This window comes from Sminthopsis crassicaudata, chromosome 3, assembly GCF_048593235.1.
Source record: "Sminthopsis crassicaudata isolate SCR6 chromosome 3, ASM4859323v1, whole genome shotgun sequence".
In the NCBI taxonomy this organism is placed as follows: domain Eukaryota; kingdom Metazoa; phylum Chordata; class Mammalia; order Dasyuromorphia; family Dasyuridae; genus Sminthopsis; species Sminthopsis crassicaudata.
The window spans coordinates 614,769,906-614,791,139 of NC_133619.1; the positions used below are offsets into that span (position 1 = coordinate 614,769,906).

The 21,234-nt window shown below is 39.0% G+C and overlaps 1 protein-coding gene across 1 annotated transcript in view; it reads right to left on the reverse strand.

Moving 5' to 3' along the window:
- The window catches only part of LOC141564079 (protein-arginine deiminase type-4-like), a 47,391-nt gene that overhangs the window by 11,970 nt on the left and 14,187 nt on the right, over nucleotides 1–21,234 (reverse strand). Inside the window, exons 2-10 of the mRNA XM_074306100.1 lie at nucleotides 18,921–19,098; nucleotides 18,722–18,788; nucleotides 13,548–13,615; nucleotides 9,329–9,446; nucleotides 8,254–8,383; nucleotides 6,547–6,724; nucleotides 4,831–4,934; nucleotides 2,634–2,745; nucleotides 2,268–2,375 (exon numbers count right to left, since the gene is read on the reverse strand). Coding sequence (XP_074162201.1) covers nucleotides 2,268–2,375; nucleotides 2,634–2,745; nucleotides 4,831–4,934; nucleotides 6,547–6,724; nucleotides 8,254–8,383; nucleotides 9,329–9,446; nucleotides 13,548–13,615; nucleotides 18,722–18,788; nucleotides 18,921–19,098 — 1,063 coding nt within the window. The remainder of the gene's footprint in view (nucleotides 1–2,267; nucleotides 2,376–2,633; nucleotides 2,746–4,830; nucleotides 4,935–6,546; nucleotides 6,725–8,253; nucleotides 8,384–9,328; nucleotides 9,447–13,547; nucleotides 13,616–18,721; nucleotides 18,789–18,920; nucleotides 19,099–21,234) is intronic.

Consider the following 21,234-nt stretch of genomic DNA (forward strand, 5'->3'; position numbering starts at 1 on the left):
ATTACTTTGTGTTCCCCCTCCTTACGCTTTCCCCCTTTGGGGTCAAAAGTTATCTATTTTTTGTGCGTGGTAAAATGCCCCATTAATTTTTTGGGAAAGCTTCTTGTCTTTAGCATTTGTAGCCGGTTTTCTCCTCCTAAATAGCTGTGGTAGATCAAGACATTCCTCCAGAAGTCAGCCGCCAAAGTGTGGCTGAAGGATTTGTCTTTTCAGATTTTATCCTGTATGTGTTTCATATATACACATACACACTTGTAATATGAGATATAATATATAACGTGATTTAAATACATATTCATTATGTGGTATAAAATATGCAAAGTGTATGTATATTCATATATGTGTCTATGTGTATATATATATACACATAGACACATATATGAATACACACACACATTGCACATTTTATATATATATATATATATATATATATATATATATATATATGAAGGCATGTATGTGTGTATAGACATATACATACTTATATTATGTTAGATATGTGCAGAATTTGCCCTATAGGTATGATACATCAAATAGATATCCTACATATGATATATGGGATAGGTATAAGAAGTCTCTTAATATATAGTACACGACAAAGATGTTATGTTATTTATAATATAGGATATGTATTCTATACTATTGTATGACATAAGCTATTACACAATATGTGACATAGGATTGATCGGCCGGCTCTGCATGTCATCCAGGAGCGTCCTTCTCCAATGCAGAGGTGCTCTTGGCCAAAATATTGGCCACAAAATATATATTTTTCCAAACTGGCACTATGTAGGAAGGATTCTATTTTCTGCATCTCTCCCAGACTCATGGGAGTAACTTGTCACCTTCTTTGCATTGTGTTAGTGTGTTCGTATATTATACTTTTTGAGACTTTCCATAACCTCAGGAGGTAAGGGGTATTAATATTCCCACTTTACAGGTGAAGGAAATGGAGCTCAGAGGGGTTAACTGAGCTCAATAATCAGCAGGTGTTGGGGGGCAAGTTTTTTTTTTCTTTTTTTTTCCCTGAGGCTGGGGTTAAGTGACTTGCCCAGGGTCACACAGCTAGGAAGTGTTAAGTGTCTGAGACCAGATTTGAACTCGGGCCCTCCTGAATTCAAGGCTGGTGCTCTATCCACTGCGCCACCTAGCTGCCCCCGGGGGCAAGTTTTGAACTCAGGTTTTTCAGATGCTAAAGCTAGTCCTCTAGCTGCTATAGAACGCTGACCTTTTAGATAATACAAGTTTTGGTGTCCCCTTTCACAAAAGAAGAAACAGATTGAGATGGAGTGATTTTCCAGGACTGATAGCAAGCAGTGGAGGTAAGATTTGGACGCTAGTAATCACGCCTCTCTAAACAGCACAACTTTTAGCACAACCATTTTACAGATGAGGAAACTGAGGCAGAGTTTTTCAGTGATTTGCCCAGTAACAAACAGCTAGAACATGACAGAATTTGAAAACACTCGGTTGAACTGCGGTTTGTGAAACATGGAATTTTATCTTTGTCAAAGGATAGAGGCTATACACTGATTAAATCAAAGATATTTCAAAATAAAAATTGTCATTAACTAACCCAGGCCTCCACTTACAGAGAGCTGAGATCTGTCACGTTATAATCATTTTCTACTAAGAATGTAATAATATCTCCTTTTTCTTTCAGATTTATGTGTCTTTCTCTATTCAACAAATAGGAAGATTTTGCATTAATATTGTGCCCATTTTATAGATGGGGACACTGAGTCTTGGGGAAGCTAAGAATCCCTCTTAGGGTCACACTTACCTAATAAGTTTCAGAGGTGGGATACAAGATTAGGTCTCTTGACTCCAAATTCATCCATGTTATTATTATTATCATCATCATTATTCCACCACCCATTGTTCCTTAATCCATTTGATAAAGACTATAAGTTCTTTCCCCTATATATCACCCCAGATAGTCAAATAGTTATAGATCCAGTAAAAAAAGATCTCTGTTCTAGACAATCAAATAGGAATAGACCCTATGCTCAGAACTTAATTAACTAATCAGTAGGTAGTCAGAAAGAGTCATGCTCCTGAGTTCAAATCTTCCCTCTGATACTTCTTAGCTGTGTGACCCTGGATAAGTAATTTCACCCTGCTTGCCTCAGTTTCCTTATCTGTAAAATGAGCTGGAGAAGGAAATGGCAAACCACGCCAGTATCTTTGGCAAGAAATGATCCAAAATGGGGTCATGAAGACTTGGGAACACAAATTAAAAATGACCAAACAATAACAAAACATACCAGAACCCTTTTGATAGGGAAATTTTGCAGTTCTCTGTTTCGGGGTGAGTCAAAGACCACAGGAAATACTTTGTGAGGAGCCTGGGTGTAACCAAGCTCCATTTCATCCTATTAGGAGCAAAAGGGTAATTGATATAAATTCAAGATATAAATTCTGGTAGAAACAATAACATTGTATATCCTCCAACCCTCTTCCCCCAGTCCCCTTCCCGCAGAGAGGACATCTATCCTCAGATTTCCTTGGATGTGGGAGTCACACTAAGCACCCCCACTTTCTTACTGATCCCCATTTGACCTTATTCCTAAGCGAAATCAGGCCATAGGTACAGATAGAGTCTGGACTGACGATAGAACAGCTAATGTCACCTGTATCCATCTGTCATCCCGGTTTTCTTCTTTAGGACAGATGGTCAGCTTGCATTTGGCCTTCTTGGCCAGAGCTGTCACAGATTCCACAAAGTTCTTGTTACCATAAATTCTGGAAAGACAAAGAAAGAACTGCTGTCCGAAGGGATTTGGGGAACCGGGCACATCCAAGGGCCTCTGAGTGAGAAATGCCATCTTTAAAGCAAATTCACTCCTTGGCAAAGTAGGGAAAGGAGACAACTGGCTTCCCTATGCTTCCTCTAGACTCCCAACTTGAGATGTGCTTTAGAGTAGCTCAAATCAGTCAGTCCTGGTCTGGCTTCAGGAGGAGGGGGAAGGGGGCAGAGGTCTGGTCCAACCTGGGCATATGGAACCTTGGAACCTAGAAAACTTGGGGGGGGACCTCAGAAGATCTGCTGTCAGAGCTGGGCGGGATCATAGAACAAAGGGATTTTAAAATATAGAACATCAGAACCAGGGGTATTTGAGAATATAGATTTCCAGAACCTTAGAACACGGAAGGTCAGAGCAAAAAATGTTCTTAGAACACAGAAGGTCTGGGGCAGCTAGGTGGCGCAGTGGATCGAGCACCAGCCCTGAAAGTCAGGAGGACCTGAGTTCAAATCTGGTCTCAGACACTTAACACGTCCTAGCTGTGTGACCCTGGGCAAGTCACTTAACCCCAGCCTCAGGGGAAAAAAAAAAAAAAAAAGACAGACCACAGAAGGTCAGAGCAAGAAATGGTCTTAGAATGTAGAAGGTCAGAGCTGATAGGGCTCTTAGGAACAATTCACCTGAAATTACAGAATGTCAGGACTAAAAGAGGCTTTGGTACATAGAATATCAGAACCAGAAATGATCTTAGAATATAAACTCAAAGCTGGAGGGGATCTAAGATATCAGAGTCTGAAATAGCAGGAATGAAAAATCTTTAGAATACAAAATATTACGGTTGAGAAGGACCTTAGAGTCCATTTAGTCTGATACCCTTATGTTATAGATAAGGAAACAGGTTGGGAAAAGGAAAAGGAACAACTCAGAGTAAAATGGCAGATCTAGATCTAAAACTTATTTTATCTGACTTGAGTTTTTTGTTCTTTCCAGTTAAGTTTCTAAGTGGTTCAGGGGTCAGAAGTTGGATTTGGGGTCAAATCCTACAAGAAACTCTTACTAGTGATGTGACTGAATAAACCCTTATTGTGACTCGGTTTCCTATTGTGCAAAATGTAGATAATAATAGCATCTATCTCAGTGTCATTGTGAGGATCAGGTGAGATGATATGTGTAAATTATTTTTCAAATCTTAAATTATTTAAATTTTTGCAATTTAAATTATTGTGATTTCAATTATTTCAAATTATGACCACAAGAGCCAGATTTGGAATCAAAGGACCTAAGTTCGAACTCCAGGTCTGTCAAATGATTTTCTATTCTGACCCTCATCTTCTATAAAATGAGGTGGTTTGATTGGATGACCTTTAATGTTCCTCATAGCTCTAAATCCATGTTTCTATGGTCCCTTCCAGCTCTGACATTCTAGGTTCTAAAGTCCCTACTCTAACATTCTATGTTCTGGCTTCTCTTCCACTTCTGACAGTCTGGTCTAGCCCTTCCCAGTTTTGATATTCTCTGCTCTAAGATTCTTCCCAATTCCTACATTCTATGCTCTAGGGTCCCTTTCATCTCCTATATTCTATGTTCTAGGATTCCTCTAAGTCCTTACATTCTGTGTTCTAGAGTCCCTTTCATCTCTTATATTCTATGTTCCAGGGTTCTGCTCATCCCCTACGTTCTGTGTCCTAGGTCCCTCTTACCTCTTACATTCTCTGTTCTAGAGTCTCTCCCAGCCCTAATTTTCTCTATTCTAATAGTCTATGTTCAAAAGTCCCTAGTAAGGTTTAAACTTGTATCTTCATCATTCTCCATCCCGTCTCCTTTTCTCTCTCCCTCTCTTCTTCCTTTCCTTTCTCCTCCTCCATGGCACAAGACTAGAGCTGTGGGCATTGATCTGTCTCTCTTTGGGTCACCAGTTATTGAAAGGGCAAGCTATAATTATAAGTCTCTTCTGTGGGACCCTAGGTGAAGGGCAGAGATAGCGGGAGAAGCTCGGAGCAGTGGGGACAGCGATCACCGCCCCTCTCCCAGGCTGGGGCAGGCTTCCTCCTCTGACCCCTGGGTGGGGAATCATCTCTCTCACCTGCAGACATAGACCTCCTGGGGATCCTGAGTGTTTGGTGTCATGATCCAGGGAGCCACCCGGAACACCACGGTGTCCTCGAAAAGTGGAGCCTCGGGAACAGGCTGGGAGAGGAATAAAAAAAATCATACAGTAAGTACTCTTCCAGCACTCGCCAGCTTAGCTGAGGCTCACTCAGAGCCTTCCTCCATCTGATGAAGGAGCCAGGAAAGCCAATCACATCTGTAATCCCCAGTTTCATTCATTCATTCATTCAACATGCTCTCATTTAATTTTTACTCATACAGAGCACTAAGGGAGGCCCAAAGCGGAGACGTGTCTTGATCCCTGCTCACATCTTAGAGAGATGAGACATAAACACAGATATTCATAAATCATGTAAATTTTCATTGCCTAAAAAGTGAGTTAGAGATATGGAAAACCAGTTCCAGCTACACAAAAACTGACCATGTATCAAAATCCAATGCAGAAAGGCAGACATAGTAAATGAATCTTTTCTGGATCATGATGGAATTAAAATTACATGTAATAAAGAGCTAGAGAAAAATAGATCAAAAATTAATAGGAAACTAAATAATCCTAAAGAATGAATGGGTGAAATAAATTGCAAGGGAGGTTGTTACAGACAGGGTGATCAGAGAGGGTTTCTTGGGGAAAGCAGCAGTGGAGTTGGGCTTTAAATGATGGAGAGAAATTCAACAGGTGAAGGTCAGTAGTTATATTTTGTTGCAGGATCAGCTTGAGTAAAGAAAAATGGAGGTAAAAGAGTATAGGATATGCTGAGGGGCCAGATGTGTAGAATATATAAATGTGTAGAATATGAGTGAGGCAGCTAGGTGGCACAGTGGATAGAGCACCAGGCTCAGAGTCAGGTAGACCTGAGGTCAAATATAGCCTCACACTCAGCTAGTCAGTTTGCCTCAGTTTCCTCAATTATAAAAATAAACTGGAGAAGGAAATGGAAAACCACTCCAGAATCTTTGCCAAGAAAACCCAAAATGAAGGGCAGCTAGGTGGTACAGTAGCTAGAGCACTGGCCCTAAAGTCAGGAGGACCTGAGTTCAAATCTGCCTCAGATACTTAACACGTCCTAGCTGTGTGACCCTGGGCAAGTTAACTCCAATCACCTCAGAAAAAAAAAAAAAGAAAAAGAAAAAGAAAACCCCAAATGGGTCATGAGTCTGACACAGCTGAAACAACTAAACAACAAGAACTATATATGTTAGTATATGTAAATAAGTATATATAAATAAGAATGCAAAGATCAAGTAGCATCAAATCTCCATGCAAGACAAAGGAATCTGAATCTATTCAGTTGGCAATAGGGATCTATTGAAGGTTCTTTGTTTTGTTTTGTTTAGCAGAGAAGTATTATCTTTTTTTTTCCCCCTGAGGCTGGGGTTAAGTGACTTGCCCAGGGAAACACAGCTAGGAAGTGTTAAGTGTCTGAGGCAGATTTGAACTCAGGTCCTCCTGTATTCAGGACTGGTGCTTTATCCACTGCACCACCTAACTGCCCTGCAGAGAAGTATTTTCAACAGATTGGTTCACAAGAAAAATTATTCTAGCAAAAGTAGAAAGCATAAAGAGACAATAAAGCCAAGTAGTCTTGTTAGGTGTCAAAGTTGTGTTTCTCCCCAGCTGTATCCCACTGCGCCAGAGTATTCCCAGCTTATTGATCTGGCATCCACCCCAGAGCCCCTTTCTAAATCATACCAGATTAGAAACGTCCATCAAAGAGACAGTGAAGGAAATGAGCCCTGAGAAGTCTGCATCAGGGAAGGCAAGTCCTTCTACGTAAAAGATGCTCTCTTGGTGGCTATTGAGCACTGTTAGGGTGTGAGATGGCTGATTTGGCCCCAGTATCATCTTGTATTTAGATGGTATTTCTTCCCTAGGAGAGAGAAAGGGATGGATAAAAGGCCTATGTTCCATGCCCTCTTACAACAAGAAGGCAGAGAATCTGAGCTGTGAGGGCAGGTAGTCAGTGGCTGACATCAATATTCTTTTTTTTACATGTTTGTACTTTTTACTTTCTTTTTAAAAAAATATTTATTTACAAAAATTTTTTGCATATGTAATTTTTCAACATCAACAATTGCAAAATGTTTTGTTCCCACTTTTCCCCTCTTTCCCCCAGATGGCAGTTGATCAATACATGTTAAATATATTAAAGTATAAGTTAAATACAATATATGTATACATGACGTCAATATTCTTAATGTGTCAACTAGCTCCTCTTCTATTCCGAGTTTATCTGCAGGTAGTAGCTTATAAGGACAGAGATAGTGTAGGTTTCTGGGCTGGGAGAGGTCTTAAATTGACTTTTATTCAGGAATGTTCTGGCAAATATTTAACAACTGAATCTCGGGGGAAACAATGTATTCATGGCACACTTTTAAGTTTAATCTGCATGCTGATCCCTTTCCTACTTCTAATTTTCAGTAATTTTTCCTTCCTACATACATTCATTCCTCCCCAAGAAACAGAAAGAAAGTGGATTAACTATCACCATGGCGGGATTTATTTACAAGGCAAGAGCCACTTAAATTATGTGCAGATGTACAAATTTCTTAATGGCAAGTCTAATGTCAAAAGTTTGGGGGTCCTGATTTGGTGATAACAATATTAAAGATTAAACAAAATGCTCTATCTATCTACCTAGTAATCTATCTATACATCTAGCCTTCTATCCCTCAATTAATTCATGATCCATCCATAGGTCTATCCATCTCTCTATCTATCCATCTATCTCTCAATTCATTTTTGAGTCATCCATTTATCTATTCATCTATACTCTATCTATCAATCATCTACTCAATCTATCAGTATACCTATCCTTTTATCCCTCAATTCATTTTTCATCTATCTACTTAGACATCTATCTAGCCTTCTGTCCTTCAATTCATCTATCATCCATCCATCCTTCTATGCCTCAATTCATCTATCTATCTATCTATCTATCTATCTATCTATCTATCTATCCATTTTTCTTGATTTTCATGACATTTGATTTTCATGACAACTCTCTAAGATGGGGCTAATATTTTCCTAATTTTTACAGAAAAGGAAACTGAGACACAGAGATAATAAATGATCTTCCCAGAGCCACACAGTTAGTAAATGGCTGAAGCAGGTTTCAAACTCAGGTCTCCCTGACTTTATCCTTGCTTTATCCATTGAACAACCTAGCTGCCTCATCCATCTGTTTGATTTCCAAAGAATGTTATCTTTTAGCTATCAGTAGACCTTTGGTGGCTCTGTGCTCATCAGCTGGCTCCTACTAAGGCTTCCTCCTCAGTCACTTGGGTGACATTCCAACCTAGAAATGATTCCAAGGAGATTGGGCAGAGCTAATTCCAAAGACTTGAATGTTAACCAACAGAGACACTCAAAATGATGACCAGTAGTCATGGATGGTACTCACGTTCAGCTTGAAAGACTCTCACTTTATCCATCTCAAATTTGGAAACGTGTAGAATCAGCTTATGTTGGTTAAAGAAATTCTTTGGGGCTTGTGTGCTCAGAATCATGAGGGACATGTCATTCAGGTCTGCAAGGAAGGAAGGAGAAACCCCCATCCCAAAGATTTCTTAAGTGCCTACTATGTGCCAGACACCACTCTAAGTACTTAGCTAACATATGTTAAATATATTTTTTATATTATCTCATTTGATCCTCTTAACCCTGCAAGTTAGATGCTATTATTATCATCCCCATTTTACAGTTACAGATGAAACTGAGACAGTAGAATAATGTGGCCAGGGTCACATTGCTAATAGCGTTTGAGGATGGACTCAAACTCAGATCTTCCTAACTCCAGACCCTGTGCTCCTAGGAAAAGGGATGTTGATTCTGGGTCTCTGGTGTGAGTAATTTCAATGTAAGTATAGCATCAAAAGTACTGGACCAGGAGCCAGAGGATCTGAGTTCTCAATCTGTTTTCTCTCTGCGAACACTGACTTTGAGAGAGGCATTTCATCTCTCTGATCATTAGTCTTCTCATTTTTGAAATGGGAATTATGATACTTACACTCCTGACCTCTCAGATGTTGATAAGGTCCAGATATTCTGTGTTCTAATAACCAACCTCTGACATGCCTTCCAACCTCTGACATTCTGAGTTCTAAGGGTCCTCTCAATTCTGACATCCTGGGTTCTAAGGCCCTCCCAGTTCTGACACCCTAGGTTCTAAGGGCCCTCCCAGCTCTGACATCTTGTGTTCTAAGGGCCTTCCCAGCTCTGACATCCTGGGTTCTAAGGGCCCTCCCAACTCTGACATCCTGGGTTCTAAGGCCCTCCCAGTTCTGACACCCTGGGTTTTACAGGGCCCTCCCAGCTCTGACCTCCTGGGTTCTAAGGGTCTTCCCAATTCTGACATTCTTCGATTCAATGGACGTTCAGTGACTAGAGCATATCACTGATGCACAGTCTCCTTTTCAAATGATTTTCACCCTCAGGTTTGGCCCAAGAATGGGCCTCGAGCCAGTCTTTTTACCTTTGGAATTAGTCACGTTTTCCTGCTCAGCATCCACTGTGGAAGATTCGGGGTTATCCTTGTCACAGTTCACAAGCAGGATGGCACCTTGTCCACAGGGGCCCCATGTCCAATTTCTCTGCAGATACCAAAGGGAAACACAGAGCTATCTTAGGACCAGGAGCCATAGAGTGGTGTTTCTGAAATGTACAACCCTTTAATATTCAGGAGACCTTCTAAAAAGGTCACCAGCCCTACCAGTCAGCCTGGAATAGTTCTAAACTAATAAAGACTGGCTGCCATTTCCAGTTGCCCAAGTCTTTAACAAGCTATATGTTGAACTTCCAATATGATGCAACTCAAGACCATTATTGATGAACCACTAAAATTATAGTTATTTAGTCCAGAAAAGATTGTTTGCTGTAGAAAGGTAACTCAGAACAAAGGAAACATCTCTGAATTTTCCAACAGAAAGAAAGGAAGGAAGAAAGAAACAAAGAAAAAGAAGGAAGGAAAGGAAGGAAGAAAAAAATGAAGGAAGGAAATAAGGAAGGGAGGGAAAGAGAAAGGAAAGGAAGGAAAGAAGGGATAAAAGGAAAGAAAGAAAGAAAGAAAGAAAAGAAAGAACAATGAAGGAAGGAAAGAAAAATGAAAGAAAAGGGAAAAAAGAACAAGAGAGGAAGAGAGGGAGGAAGGAAGAAGAAGAGGAGGAGAGAAGAGAAAGAAACAGACAGATTGATAAATTGGGGGGAGGCATTAGGGAAATACAGCTTCCAGGAATAAATAGGAAGGGGAGAACCTCTCTGTTCTCTGTTTTGCTCAGACCAAAGCTGGAGAACTGAGCTTATTTGGGCCATCATATTTTGAGACTATTGATAAAATGAACAGTGTATGAAGAAGAGAGACTAGGAGGACAAAGGACTTTGAGTTCATGCCCAATGAGAATCAATTCTAGGAAACAAAGAAGTTTAGTATGAAGAAGAGAAGACTTACAGATGCATAGGGGCTGGGTTCAAGTCTTTTCAGGATTCACAGGTAGAAGAGAGTCCCAGAGGACACATCTAGGATTAAGAGAGGAAAGTTCCCAAGCAACTATTTCAGGTGAGATATCACACAGAACTGTGCTGGAGCCAGCTTAAACTAGATAGATGGCCTTGATAGTTCTTCCCAACTCCAAGATTCTTTGCTTCTCTCCCAAAGGATGCTTGTGGTGTTGTTTTGTTATTGTCACATGGTTGCTATGGTCATCATCATAATCAATAATCAATCCATTGCTTCAGTTATCTACGGTGTTTGTGAATTTTACCATTTTTTATTTTTACCAATGAGGCAATTTATCCAAGATCACACAACCAGAAAGAAGAGCTAAGGTTTCAACTGTCTAAAAATTTAGTGTTTTTATACTACACATCTAACTCACTCTTCTTCCTGGTGTGTGAGCCATGTTTTTTGGGGGCCTCCTTTCTTCATATAATTGGGAATTGTCCAGTGAACGCCCAATCTTTTGAACATTCACAGAGTGTTCTGACTGCTGTTGTTTCACATGTTGGGAAGTATCATGGAGGAGACTCTCTTGAGAGGACTCTTGGCTATTCTTTAATGGTTCTCTTTCAGTTTACTGCATGAGGACAAATAGCTTTTAATTAGTTGATGAACCAGAAGTAAATGTCATGCAAAAAGCCCAAATAGATGAAATCTTCCTATCTTCCCCTTGTGGAAAAAGAAGAAATACTATGAGTTTCTGGGGAAAGGGAGAAGAAGACATGGAAATAGACATGGCTTTGATGGCTGTCTCTCTCCACCAGAGATGCCATGTGATCATGCATTCTCTTTGGGTCTAAGCCTTTCCTAATCTTGGGTGAATATGTATCAGAGAAGGATGGCTCTTGGGAGTTTTGAAAGCACAGAAAGGACCAGCAGACTGCAGAGCCTGCCAGTGGCTGAATCAGCTAAGCCAGGGAGGAGCTAGCCCTGCTGGGTCCAGCCCAAGAAGCAACAGATTCCAAAATTAAGACTCCATGTCCTGCAAGGAAGGGAATCGTTAATCCAGAAGCCAAGTAAGTTTGGTGCACAAAGGGTTTAAGATCAAGCCTGCTGTCCCCAATGAGCAAGGTGGTAGAGGAGAGCAGGATTCCTATTTTGGAGATGTTTGTTTGTAGCTCTTGCTATATGCTCTCTGTAAACATTCCTTTGGAACAGCTGATTAATGGTAATTGGCAAATGATACTAAGAAAGGATCGACTGATCACTTAATGTTAACTAGAAATTTATATTCAGGGGAGTACACTGGATAGGGGTTGATGAATTACTTTAGTAGAGAACATTCATCCTTCCCTCCATCCTCTAAGATTATCACCAGAACCCCGGGATTTGGGAACCCAGCCTGCCAGTTCAAATGGTCATTAGAAGGCTGGACCCCATAGCCCATGAACCACACAAGTGTGCTGTTTATTACTTCCTTAATGTGTTTTTTATTTCCTCAGAATATCCTAGTGAGCCTATGGACAATCCCTGCACAATATACTCTGATGTCCCAAAATAAAAATGTTTCCCTTATACTGACTTTGTTCATAAAGGCTGTATTCTTCTCTGTTGGTTTGTGGGAATTCTTCCTTTGTTCACATTTATCCCAGACTCTCTATACCTCAGAAAATAGTTTCACAAGTCCCTGGGTCCCAAAAAGCAATCCACTGCCTGGTGGCTCGCTTATCTCCATACAGTGCCCTGAGGGACACTGGTCAAGACATCAGACATAGAGTCCATCACTGGCCAATCAAAACCTTTCAGCTATAGGAACTATGGAACTGGTCCTTGCTCCTTGGACGTAACCACGGAAATGCACGAGTCCTCCCCACCCTATATGGACTCCAATGTTGAGAGCTTTCTCATCATTCACATTTGCTTAGTTAGCATGTTCCCCCCACTAGCTCCTCTGCTCCTGACCACAACCTTCCCAAGGGAGACAGTAGCAGTTTTATAATCAGCTTCCTGAGAGCGGGGACAGTGTTTCATTTAGCCTTTGTATTCCCTGCCTTCCTGCTCATTTGGACCAAATGAGTTTGCACCAAGTATCAGATTTTCTATTAGAGAGCAAGGCAGGAAGCATTTTTTCTTTGATTTCTTTCATATCCCCAGAACTGGATACATAATAAATATTTAATTCTTGTTGGTTGATTTGTAGTGTATGGAAATAGATATTTGTTACAAATATATATGTGTGTGTGTGTGTGTGTGTGTGTGTATAATACACAAACACATATACATCATGAACAATGTAGAATATATATAGTATATACATCATATTATATCATATATAATATGTTCAGTATAATAATCTACACATAGAATAAATTCTATACATATATTTTGCACATGTAATATATTCTAGACATATCATATATTCTACTTATAATATGTATTCTACATCTGCAACAGATATTCTCCTTACATAATATATTCTACCTCATGAAATCGGGGTGTCGGGGCAGGATTGGTCCAGGTTGGTGATTTTATTGGTATAAAGAGATCTCTCATAAGACGGTTTCCTCCACCAATGCAGATCAGCCCCTTTTCTCCCATTTAAGTTCATAACATCCCTTGGGACCCTGATAAGGAAGTGACTTGGCTAGGGTCCCACAGCCAGTTTGCCTCAGAGTCAGTGTGTGCCATGTCTTCTTGACTCCAAAGGCAGGCCTTTATTTACTATGTCTTGCTACTTCTCATTCTTGTTACATAGTGCTCGTTTAATAAATGTTGTTGAACCCCCATTTTGCCCTATGAGAAATTCACTCAGAGAGACTAAGGGGCATGTGAGTTAAGTCATCCAAATGGCAACTGGAAATACATTTGATTCTCTGCCTAGAGCGCTTTCCATTCTGGTTTGAGTAGTGCAATCTGGGATATGTATAGGATTGAAGAATTTTTTTTTGACAGACAAGTGATGGAGCCTTGTCTCTAATCAAACTTTCTTTCCTTTTTTTCTAAGCTTCTTTCCGATCTCACCTTGAAGATCAATCTAAGGCTTTCAAAATGAGACAATACATGGGACTTACTCTAGAGAGTTGGTGGTCTATGGCAAGCATGCCTTGCCTAAGACCACCATAAGTCTGAGCTAATGCTCCCTACACCTTCCCACCACTAGGTGACATCCATCACCTTGGGAATCTAGAACAGACTGAGAACAGTAAATCAACCTTATCCTCTTCCCCTCTTCAGATGAGGAAAAACCCCTCATGTTTACCTTATCAATCTTGCCATTGGAAGGTTTTACTCTGCCTTTTCGACCAGTGTCAACATCCAGGGAGATTTCTGAAACAGAAGCCAACAGAAGAGATTTAGGACTATAGTGTCCTCACATTTTGATCTAGAGATCCCTATGGCTAGGTATATTGTCCAAGGTGATCACTAACAAAAAGAAAGTGCCCATATGTCCTGTCTGTGGCAGCATAGAACTAGAAACAAAATAGGTGCCCATTGAATGAAGAATACCTAAGCAAATTAGGGTATATCAATATAATAGAATATCACGGTGCTGTAAGAAAGGACAATCATGAGAAACACAGAGAAACATGGGAAGATTTATATGAATTAATACAGAGAGAAGTATGCAGAGGCAGGAAAACAATACAATTGGAACAATGTAAGTGGAAATATCAACCACTCTAAAATGATTAAGACTGAATATTTAGAAATTATAAAGAACAAGTTTAGTCCCAAAGAAAAGATTTGGGGGAAAAACACCCTTTTTTCAGAGATGGAGGTCCATGGTTAGGGAACATTGCCTATAATATCAGATTTTTTTGGACATGTTGATTGGTTTGGTTGATTTTTTTTCCTCTTCCTTGGTTTAAAAAAATTCTAAGTATTATAAGGGATGACTTTTTAGAAGGGGGGATGGAGAAGAATGTTGGAAATGTTGTAGGTAATTTTAAAATAAAATATATGCATTTAAATGTTTATTTAAAATTTAATTTTTATTTTAATCCTGTTTTAAGAAGTTGCTAGTAAAAGCAGTAACCATAGCACAGACAAGCTGAAAACTAATCAATCAAATATAATGGGGTTCATAAACTTTGAAGACATCAGAACTAGGTTAAGGATTTTCTGTTTCACAAGAACTGTTGGAAAATTAGAATGCAGCTGTAAGAGGTTAGGTTTAGACCAATATCTTATGCATATATATATATATATATATATATACATATATATATGTCATAAACATAAGAAATAATATAATTTTTAAATGAGAAGAAAATGGAAGGATATATCTTATACAATTATGGTTAGGAAGACTATAGAATAAAGGATTAAGAGCTAAAAGCCACCTCACAGATGAACTATTCCAATCTACTCATTTAACAGATGAAGAATTAAAGCCTAGGGAAGTGAGTGATTTTCCAAGGTCACATAGGTAGCAAATAGCAGAGGGAGAAAAGTGATCATAAAAAAGATATTTCCCAATTCCACTGACAAGCTTTTGTACAAAAAAAACAAATCAATGCAGCCAGAAAAAAGTCAATTAAATGAGAAACAGTCTTTATAACAAACATCTCTTTTAAAGCTCTGAAATCCAGGATAAATAAGGAGTGGATATAAATATCTGAGAAATTCAAATGTCATTCTCCATCAAATAATTGGTCAAAATATATAAACAGTTTCCCAAAGTATCAGCAGAAGCTATCAACAACAACAAAGAATCACTAATAATAAAGTATATATACATTTAAAATTCTGAGCTTTCATCTCAAATCTGTCAAACTGGCAAAAAAAGATAAATGATGAAGAGTTGTGGAAAAACATGTACACTAATGCATTATTAACAGAGCTATGAATAAGTTTAATTGTCCTGGAAATCATTTTGAAATTATGCTAGAAAAGTCATTAAAACTTACATATTCTTTGATAAAGTAAGCTCATTAGTAGACATAAGTCACAACAAGGTTGTAGACATGGGAAGATAAACATATAGATGAAAATGTTTATAGCAGTATCTTTTGCAATAGAAAAACACTAAAAAGAAAGTGGCTGTTCTTAATTTTCAGTTCTTCACCACTATGGAAAGAACAGTATAAATATTTTGTGTATAAGGGTCCCTTTCTTCTTTTTTTTCTTTCCTTGAGATATAGGCCTAGAAGTGTTATGGCTGAATCAAAATGCAAATGGTTGATTTTAGGATCATGCTTCTAAATTATTTTTCAGAATGACCAGACTATTTTCCAGGTCCTATGCATTAATATGCCTATTTTTTCAGAGCCCCTCAAAGATTTGTCATTTCACTTTTTCATCTTCTTTGCAATCTGTTAGGCATTACATGGAACCTTAGAGTTTCTTTAATTTGTATTTCTCCAATTATTGATAAATTGAAACTTTTTTTTTTCACATGGCTATTGATAGCTTGTATTTCTCTTTAAAATTTGCTGGTCTTACCTTTTGACCATTTGCAAATTGGGAAATGGCTCCTTTTCTTATAAATTTGAATGAATTCTTTTACAGATTATTTTATTTTCAATTCACAGAACAAAACAAGCATTCACGTAACAGTGCAATAAAAGATAATTGTACATAAAACTGCTTTATTTATCTTATTCATGACACTTTTATCAGAGAAATATGCTGCAAAGATGTCCCCCCAGTTAACTGTTTTCTTTCTAATTTTAGCTGCATTGGTTTTGCTTGTGCAAAATTTTAAAAAAATATGCATAATAAAACATTTATTTATTGTGATATACTGTGATATCCTTTGTTTGATAATTAAATCTTTCCTTATCCATAGATCTGAAAGGCAGTCTCTTTTTTCTTCAACTATATTTATAATATAACTTTAAAATATTTAAATTTATATATTTTTAACATTTCTTTCCAAAAATTTTGAGTTCCAAATTCTCTACCTCCTTCTTATTTCTTCCCCATGCATTGAGAAGGCAAGCAATATGGTATCAATTATACATATGAAATCATGTAAAACATTTTCATGTTAGTCATGTTGATAACGTAATTTAAAAAAAAAAAAACATTAGTTAGCTCTCTTTTTGGAGGGAATTTTGGTATGTGGCACAAGATCTTGATGTAAACCAAATTGCAGCCAGACTTGTTTTCCATTTTTAGCAGTATTATTTATTAAATAGAGTCCTTGCTCCAATAGATGGCATCTTTGGTTTTATGGAACACTAGGTTACTGGGTTGGTTTGCAGCAAACAATGCTATGTTGTATCCCGAAACTGTTCCTTATTTTTAAATTAATACTAAATTATTTTTGATGATTACTGCTTTGTGGAATAGTTTATAATCTGGTATTGGTTCCTTCCCACTTTAAAAAAATTCTTGACCTTTTCTCTATCTTCTTTTGGCAATTGGGGTTAAGTGACTTGGCCAGGGTCACACAGCCAGGAATTATTAAGTGCTTGAGATCACATTTGATCTCAGGTCCTCCTGACTTCAGAATAGGTGCTTTATCCACTGTGCCACCTAGCCCCCTTTTGTCTATCATGATGAATTTCATTATGATTGTTCTTGTTCTGTGACATAATCCTGCAATATAAGTGTAATTGAATATTGTATTGTAAGAAATGATGAATATGAAGAATTCAGAGAAACTTAGGAAGACTTGAAAGATAATACAGAGTAAAGTAAGTAGAATCCAGAGATTGATGTACATAGTATCTACAGCCAGATAAAAGAAAACATTTTAGAATTCTGTTCAATTTAGTCATCTACTATGACTTCAGTGAAGTCTGCCTCCCCCTTTTATAGAGGTGGGAAACTATAAGTATAGAACTAGGCAAGATCAATGGTGTGGGGGTGTGTGAGGGGTGTATGTGTATTTGTGTGGGGGGATGTGAAAGATTGAGAGAGACAGAGACAGAGAGAGACTGAGCAGGAGGGAATTGTGAATAGCTTGAGGAATTGGGAAGTTAGGGGATTTGTGAGAACATTAATATATATATTGAGGTCCAAGGGCAGGGGATGAGGAGAAAAGGAAGTCAGGCAGACGCTGAACTCATAAAGGAAAGAAAGGAAAGAAGTTCTGGATTTTTAGCAAATGACAGAACTGGGATTTGGCAGGTCCTCTGACCCCAAATTCATCATTCTTCCCACTACACCACACCACATAATTATATTGTCACTGGTAATCTATCGCTATATGTTAATAATTTGTGATTTTATGGGTTCAGGTCTCTCTGCACTAAGAAAAACAACAATTTTTCTATATTTTGGTGGATGGCACAATTATTGTGTCTGAAAAAATGATTGCTACCTAGTAAATGAGCTTTCCAAATTGAGGCAAACCAAATGGTACATAATTCATCATGAGATAGGTTCTTTCCAGCTTAGAAAGATCTCAAAGAACCAGAGAATTTCAGGGATAAAGAGGCCATGTGAATTGAAAAGAACATTAGATTTCTGTGGAGAAGCCCTGGTTTAAATTTCATCTCCCTCACTTAAGAATCTTTTGCATTTATATGGTGCTTTAAGGTTTACAAAGCATTATACTGTTTGATCTTCATAATAGCCTTATGGAGTGGGCATTATTATCATTATTCCCATTTTATAGATGAGGAAATTGAGGCAGGTGGCAATCAAAGTAAAATGTCCCAGGATCATAGAGCTAGTATGTGAGGTAGAATTCAAACACAGAACTTCCTGACTTCCAAATATCCATTTTGCTGCTTAGCTATGTGATGTTGGGGGGTTGGACAGGACAACTCTATATCCATCATCCTATGAGCTCAGATGTCACCTGATCTAGTCCCATTCCTGAATAGATAGCCCCATTCCCACCTCACCATCCTGGAGAAGTAGTCATCTGACCTCTACTTGAGGATCTCCAATTTGGAATGGCTCTAATTTTTTTTTCCCCTGATGTCCAACCTAAGGCTGACATTTATGACTTTGACTGATTTCTATTCCTATCCTCTCAGGCTAACCAGAACCCAATCTGATCCTTCTTGCCTTAGAGAGCCCTTCAGATATTTGAAGATGGCTCTTAGGTCTTCCCTACTCAACTCATGTCACTCCAAACTCAACAACCCCAGGTTCTTAAATCGATCTTCCCATGACACAGATTCTAGGCCCTTCCTCATCTTGGACCTTCTCCTCTGGGCACTCTCCATGTATCAACAGCCTTCCTAAAATGTGATGTTCAAACTGAGTCATTCTCCAGACAACACTTTTTCTCTAAATCCAATCCAGTCTGGAAAATAGGGTTGCCTTGACAACCCAAAAAATATTCCAAGAGAATGTCAGCTAAGAAACAAGAATTAGACCCCACAAAATGGTCATTTTTTTTCTAATATTCAATACCTCCCTCAACTCCTCATATATACATCTTTCTAACTGTATTAATTCAAACCAGGTGATGAGTATAAAGGTGAGAGACCTTTTCAGCACGCCAATGGAATCAGAAATGTTACTTACTGACACCAGTGAGGTAGAGCAAGGCTTGGACGGGGCTTGATTTGGATCCAATATAGGAAATCCTGATCTGCAGAAAAATATAGGAAGGAATTTGTGATTTCAGCCAATTGCATATAATCTGCCATCAGAGGGGAGTAGAGGGGCCAAGAACATGGTAATCTGAAGTTCACAAAACTCAAGATTCCACTATCACACTCACCTTTTGATCATTAAGAGAGGAACTCGGGGCTTTCATTCTCACTGTCATCTCCACCCCAGACTCCAGGAGCCATCTGCATGTGTCTGAAGGTGACTTCTTGGCAGGACGGCAATTGATATCAAAAACCACTCCCGGTGTTGCATCGATTTTGAAGAACTTGCATCCAGCTGGGGCACATCTGGATCAGGGAGAGAAATACATGAAGTCAAAGGACTAATTAATGTCAGTGTGCCCATGCATTCCCACTCCCACCCGGCAGCAACAGTTTCATCGTTATTAAAATTAAGTGTAGATCTATCAGTTGGTTTACATTTGACTATCTACTATGCTAGAAATGAGAAAAGAAGGAAGAAAGGAAGGAAAGGAGGAAGGAAAAAGAAGGAAGAAAGGAAAAGAGAGTGGAAGGAAGAGAGGAGTATGCAATTAAGTACTCACTATGTGTGAGGCACTATACTAAGAATTAGTGATATAATCATAAATAAATAAGATAGTACCTGCCCTCAAAGAACTTAGATTCTGTTATTGTTGGGGCTTTTTGCAAGAAATTTGGGGTTAAGTGATTTGCCCAGTGTCACACAGCTAGTAAGTATTAAATGTCTGAGGATAGATTTGAACTTAGGGCCAGTGCTCTGTCCTTCGTAAGGACCACACTCGTAAGGGCTAGACTTTTCTAAGTACAAGTAAAGTTGGGGTAGTCAGAAGGCAATAAGAACAATGATTGTAGCGAGGGCAGAGTTAATCATTAGGGTTAAGATTATATTAATTATTTTTCTCTGGTTTTACCCAGAACTTAATGATTGGAAATCAGTAGTACTAATTATACTAGAAAAATATGAGCCTCATCAATAAATGGATACGTATAGGAATAGTCAAACTACGTCTACGAAGTGTCAATATCAGGCGGCTGCTTCAAAGCCAAAGTGGTAGGTGGATGTAAAGTGGTAAAATAATTGTCGAAGGAGACATACTGTGAGGAATAGGGATCCAATGATCACATGAAGTCCATGGAATCCCGTTGCTACAAAGAATGTGGAGCCATAGATGCCGTCTGAAATAGTGAAGGGTGCTTCGTAGTATTCTATTGCCTGAAGAATAGTAAAGTACAAACCTAGGGCAATAGTAATTGATAGGGCTTGGATTATTTGTTTTCGGTTTCCTTCTATTAGGCTGTGGTGGGCTCATGTGATAGAGACCCCAGAAGCCAAGAGAATAGCTGTATTAAGTAGAGGAACTTCTAGGGGATTTAGTGGGTTAATTCCTACTGGAGGCCAGCAGCCTCCTAATTCTAAGGCTGGAGATAGGCTAGAGTGGTAAAAGGCTCAGAAGAAGCCTACAAAGAAGAATACTTCTGACATAATGAAGAGGATTATGCCATATCGTAAACCTTTTTGGACAACAGGGGTGTGATGACCTTGAAAGGTTCCTTCTCGTACGATGTCTCGTCATCATTGAAATATAGTTAGAAGCATTGATGTAATTCCAATCAGGAGAAGAAGGGTTGAGTGAAAATGAAATCATATACTGTGTTTCCCCGATAATAAGACACTGTCTTATTATTTTTTTGGGACTAAAAAACACCAGAGGGCTTATTTTCAGGGGAGGGCTTATTTTATCCTCCATCATGCCCCTTTTATCCTCCATCATGCCCATTTTATCCTCCATCATGCCCCTTTTATCCTCCATCATGCCCATTTTAGCCTCCATCATGCCCCTTTTAGCCTCCATCATGCCCCCTGAGTGCTTATTTTATTCTCCATCGCTTACTGAACTTACCGAGTTTTTAGATGGTCCTGTCTCAGCTCTACTCCGCGGCGCTGCTCTCAGTAGCGCCAGCAAGCAAATCACCAGGGAAGAAGAGGATGACGCGCTCACTGCTGCAGCTCTGATTGGATGCAGCTCGGAGCGCGACGTGCGTTTCACCCGGGAGGGGAGGGCGGCGCTGCTTACTGAAGGTACCGCTACGCAGCATATAGCGCAGGGGATCACCATGATGACCGTTTTCATAGTAAGTTCGATAGGGCTTATTTTCGGGGGAGGGCTTATTTTAGCGGAATATTAAAGAGTATGTGGGTGTCTTATTTTCAGGATAGGTCTTATTATCGGGGAAACACGGTAGTTAGTCCAGATGTTAGAAGGAGGGCTGAGAGGGCTCCTGTGAGTGGTCATGGGCTTGGGTTTACTATGTGGTAAGCATGAGTTTGGTGGGTCATTAAGAAGCATCTTGGTGACGGTCAATGCCAGATTAAGACAACTAAGTGTTGTCGTGTAGATATAGGCTTACTAAAAGGGTAAAGACGTAGGCTTGAATTAAAGC